Source organism: Adiantum capillus-veneris, chromosome 5 (assembly GCF_014529385.1).
Source record: "Adiantum capillus-veneris isolate H3 chromosome 5, ASM1452938v2, whole genome shotgun sequence".
Taxonomy (NCBI): domain Eukaryota; kingdom Viridiplantae; phylum Streptophyta; class Polypodiopsida; order Polypodiales; family Pteridaceae; genus Adiantum; species Adiantum capillus-veneris.
Genome location: NC_140935.1, coordinates 13,077,286 through 13,081,857, shown reverse-complemented (window position 1 = coordinate 13,081,857; position 4,572 = coordinate 13,077,286). Strand labels below are relative to the sequence as shown.

The following is a 4,572-nucleotide window of genomic DNA, read 5'->3' as shown; positions in this document are numbered from 1 at the left end:
GTCTTTAAGGCGGGCCACTTCAATTGCTAGCTCATACGTAGCAGGAAACCTTCCCTTCACCTTCTCTTTAAGAGTTGGCCATAACCCAGCCACAAACCGATCCTTCTTTAGGAAATCAGGTGCCCCCTCATCCTCTCTTAGCGATGCAACCCATCGCCCCCATAAATCTACAAACTTTGACTCATATGATGCGTATTCCAGCATACTGTCCTGCTTCAACTCTGTCAACAATTGCCATAGTTTCTCTGATGTTGTGCCCTCTCCAAAACGCTTGACAAAGGCTGCCCTTAATAAGTCCCACCGTTCCTTGGTTTCTTGTGCCAAGGCATTGTACCATGATCTTGCCTCCACCTTCATTAGAAGTGGGAAGATGCGCAAGCGCGAAGCATCATCATCTCTTGTAGAGATGACACATGCTATTTCCAAGTTGTCTAGAAAGTCTGCAGCATCCTCGCCCACCTTACCAGTAAAGGTTGGAAATGCTACACTTGCCATGATTACTGAGAGAGAGCTAGAAAAACACACTTCTTAACTTGCAAATTTTTTCTTCTTTACAAGGAGGTGTGTATACCCTATTATACTAGGACATAGATTAAAACTTCAAACGGTACATTGCCTTGTACCAAAGGTAAAACAAATGGCTGATCTGATGCCAGAACCTCAAAAAACCGCTCCCCACCCGGCATGGTGTCAATGACGTGCTGGTAGTGAATCTTCAAGTCCAATATTACCTTGATTGAGCGTACACGTGTTGGTATGTGTGATCTGTCTTGAGGTAGGTTGTCCTGATTCATGTGAAGCTTAGAGGTGCTTAGTCACTGTCCAAGCTTGTAGGAGAGGGTGGTGTTCTTTCCTGAAACAAACTCAGTAGATCCCTAGTTTCTCTAGTGAGAGTGTGAGCCAATGCTTCTGTTATCTGTGCTGCAGCATCAGGTGCGACTTGAAAACTAACTATGATAATTACCTCGATGACTTGAGTTACCCGATTCTCAAAGTAGAATAGTGTTGATTCTCTATTGTGCAGAGCTCCTTCCATTTTGTTGTTGTTGGTTGGTTGTAGGTTGCGGACATGGTTTCCACCTTCTCCTTCTTCTTCTTGGCACTTGGCCTATGTATATCCACTGGGTTTGGCGCGTTCGTTGACTCTCCCACTTCAAATCGATTACCGTTACGCCTGGCACTCGAGCTTCGATGGAGATGCGGAGTTCGTCTAGTTGTGCTTGGAGCTCTTCTTCTTCTGTCGTCCAGTTAGAAAATCCTTCATACTCATTCATCCATTCACAATAGTTTAGGGTTTTCAGTCTTGTAAACTGAAGGGTTTCAAGAGCCCTCCTCCGTGGGGGCACCAAATAAGAGGCGGAAGTGAAAAAATAGACCCGGTGGCCTCTACACCAAGACTATGCACAATGGCCTCATCATGGGGGATACACATTAGGGGCACCACCTAGCAAGATATGCGGCTAGGACACATACATATACACAATGAAGCATGCCATGGAAAACAATTTCAAGATCCACGCCCAAATGTGGAATGGGGTGGTCGGAGAATAAGGTGAGAGGAGTGGTGCATGAGTGAGAATGGGCTTGCTACTCGTGCATGTTAGTAAGCAAGATAATGAGGTAGGGGAAACTTGCGAGTATGCTCACTTATCATACAAGAGGTGGCGAATCCGCACACCTCAAGATGGAAGTAGCAAGATGATAGGAATATGAGAGGGAGAGAGAGAGTGTGTGTGTATGGTGGCGAATCCGCATACCTTTACATAAGCAGAAAAAAAGGCAAGGAACAAGCATACACCATACTCACAATGAGATGTATCCAAAGCGACACAAAGTATGGCACCAAGATGGAGTGTGTTGATTGCTTGCAAAAGATGAATACAATAGGTAGCGTATGGCAGGAAAATGAGAAGGGGACAAGATCGTAGGAGGCATAATGGAGAGATGGGAGTTGATGGCGAGGAATATCATGAGTGTGTCCACCCTTCTTCTTGAAATTGTGCCTTCAACCCTTAATTACAAGTGGTGTGGAGGTGTGGTGCTCATCTTTTGTGCATGGTGATGGTGATGATGATGGTGTTGTGATTATGTGATTAGGGTTCATGCTACAAGCATGTAGCACAAGAGTGTGTATGGATAGGTGTGTGTGTGTGTGTGTGTTCTCTTCCCCCAAGTGAGCTCTCATGGCCTCCTTATATAGGGAAGGAGGGAAGGATTTAGCAATATTTCTATTTGAGGTGAGTGTCCCACTTTGGTGACTAGGAAAATGGGGTGCATGTGACTGTGGCTCCCATCTTGTCTCCTCATTATTTAAAATACCAGAGTCAATAGAGAGAGAAAAAGAGAGAATGTGGGTAGGATGTAGAGGATAGGAAATATTTACAATAGTCTAGCTTTGGATAGACATAAGCTTATTAGGGAGAGAAGAGAGAGGTAAGAAAATTATAAGAGAGGTTGTCGAAGGTGGATATTTGTTGATGAGGATGGATTCTCCAAAAATGGTGATAGAATTACTCTAGACTAGCCAAGACCTCATTAAAAGAGCCTTGTCTCTTGTAATCATGCTTGAAGACTTGTAGAACCATAGCCATTTTAGAAGGAAGAAAAGTGGGGATGGCCTGTGTCACCATTACACGAGAAAACTGGGGTCCACTACAAAAATCATATCTCCGTGTTCATAACTCCAAAAATTCTGAAAAAAATTGAGCTAAAAGTTGAGATCACGAGCTACATCTTTCATGTTGAACACTCCTTCAGATTCGGGGTTCTTCTTTACTTAAAAAATTCAGCCAAATAATGTATTATTTGTGGCTGCAAAAGTCTTTTGGTGGTCCCCTTTGAGTGGACTTCTCTCTTGCCTTCAAGTGTAAGCTCCTTCATGTGTATGAAAACATGACCTAGAGTGTTGAAAAGATTGGCAATCATCTAGATGGAGGTATTATTGAAATTTGAAAGTGGTGTTGAGGTTTGAAAATGAAAACTAGTGAATAAAATATTTGGTAGAGTGGAATAATATACATACATGAAAAAAATATATTAGAAAATACTAAAATATATATATTTAATATTTAAGATCAAAAGAGAGATCAACAAAGAAAGCTTACTTATTATGCTACATCGTGATTGATTAGCATAAGTATTATTTATTTAATAAAAGCTAAAACGTTAGTGAAAAAGGGAAGAAAAAATCAAAAGTAACTTATATAATAGGAAATATTTTTGGTAAAAGAGAAAACAATATGGGGGGGTTCCCATGCATGGAAAAGCATGCCTCAATGCGTGAGCACGTTTGCTCCATTCCACGAGTAATTCTTGGCGTTGTTGCATAGCTTTTGCCGAGAATAGCACAGTAGTGCAATCGGATGTACAATGTGATGAACGAGCGGGGAGTAACGCTATGATGAAGCTCACGCTCTCTCTCTCTCTTCCTCTCTCACATATAGTAGATGGCATCGCTAAACTTTGATTATGATTAAGTTGTTTCACAAAAGTGACCTAGATACCTTATATACCAAGGCTACCTTAGGTTAACCAAAAATAGAGTTTGAGGGGTCAAATGGCTTGGTATTTACAATCTGGAAGTGCCATTGCACCCTGTCTTCTGCAACTAGACTACCTACTTATTACAATTGATGTTTCTAACCATAATCTGTAGCATTCCATAACTCTCAGAGAATAAGGATTTGTTGAGTTATGTCCTGTTGTTGACCCAAAGTCAACAATTATCTGTGATTTTGCTTGAACTATAAGGTTCTCTTTCTCGGCCACTCTCAATTTGAGCCTCGAGCATTTGTTCTCAAGCTGCTGCCCGATGTGTTGCCTACCAGTTGATTGGAGTCAATGCATTGCTCTTGACCCCAGGTCCTCACTGTCCGCGAGTACCATTGTCATCTTGCTTCAACCAATCTCGGGCATCATCATCATCATCCATGCTCTGTTTTAGCTGGTCGATAACTGCAAAATGTGCCTCTTTTTCACTTTCACTAAGCTTTGCCACATTTCCTGTTAAGAGACTGATTCCATAGCAAACAAAAATCTTGAACCCCCTTGCAAAGGGATCATTCCCACATGCAATTGGCACTTTAAGCTCTTTGAGAAGAGCTGTTCCCATGCTATAGCCTTTGCCTTGGGCCTTAAGCCTCTTGCAAGCCATAAGAAATCCCCACGTGGTGTTGTATGCCACACTAGAGTGTATGAGATATATTTGTATGAAGACACAACACACACAATGTGCATCAATGTTGAAACATATGTTTATATATGTATCTTTGAAAGTACCTCCATGAGTATGCCAACCCATGGAAGACTTGTACTTGAATTGAATGTTGAGTGGGTCATCATTAAGTTATAAAGCTAATCACATGAGCTAAGGTGATTGGGAACAATCAACAATAGTTTTGTAAATACTTAATTACTCAAACCTACTCAAATTTTGTGCATATACTTTATGCCTTACCTAGTTCATTGATCACATGCACAGAGGTTTAGGCAACACCAGCTAATAATGCAAATTCATTGGTTTAAGCAACACAACCATAAATAAAAATTCATCAGTTTAAGAAGCATCGATGC

At 41.4% G+C, this 4,572-nt stretch overlaps 1 protein-coding gene across 1 annotated transcript; it reads right to left on the bottom strand.

The window, feature by feature from the left end:
• Positions 1–3,865: 3,865 nt before the first annotated feature.
• LOC147456888 (uncharacterized) lies at positions 3,866–4,153 on the bottom strand. Its single transcript, XM_086513471.1, has one exon. It carries the CDS (start codon positions 4,151–4,153, stop codon positions 3,866–3,868), a length of 288 nt encoding a protein of 95 aa, XP_086369597.1.
• Between the last annotated feature and the right edge of the window lie 419 nt (positions 4,154–4,572).

Bases quoted from the DNA above. Each gene is read 5' to 3' on its own strand.
- LOC147456888 (XM_086513471.1), bottom strand. From the start codon at position 4,153: ATGGCTTGCAAGAGGCTTAAGGCCCAAGGCAAAGGCTATAGCATGGGA.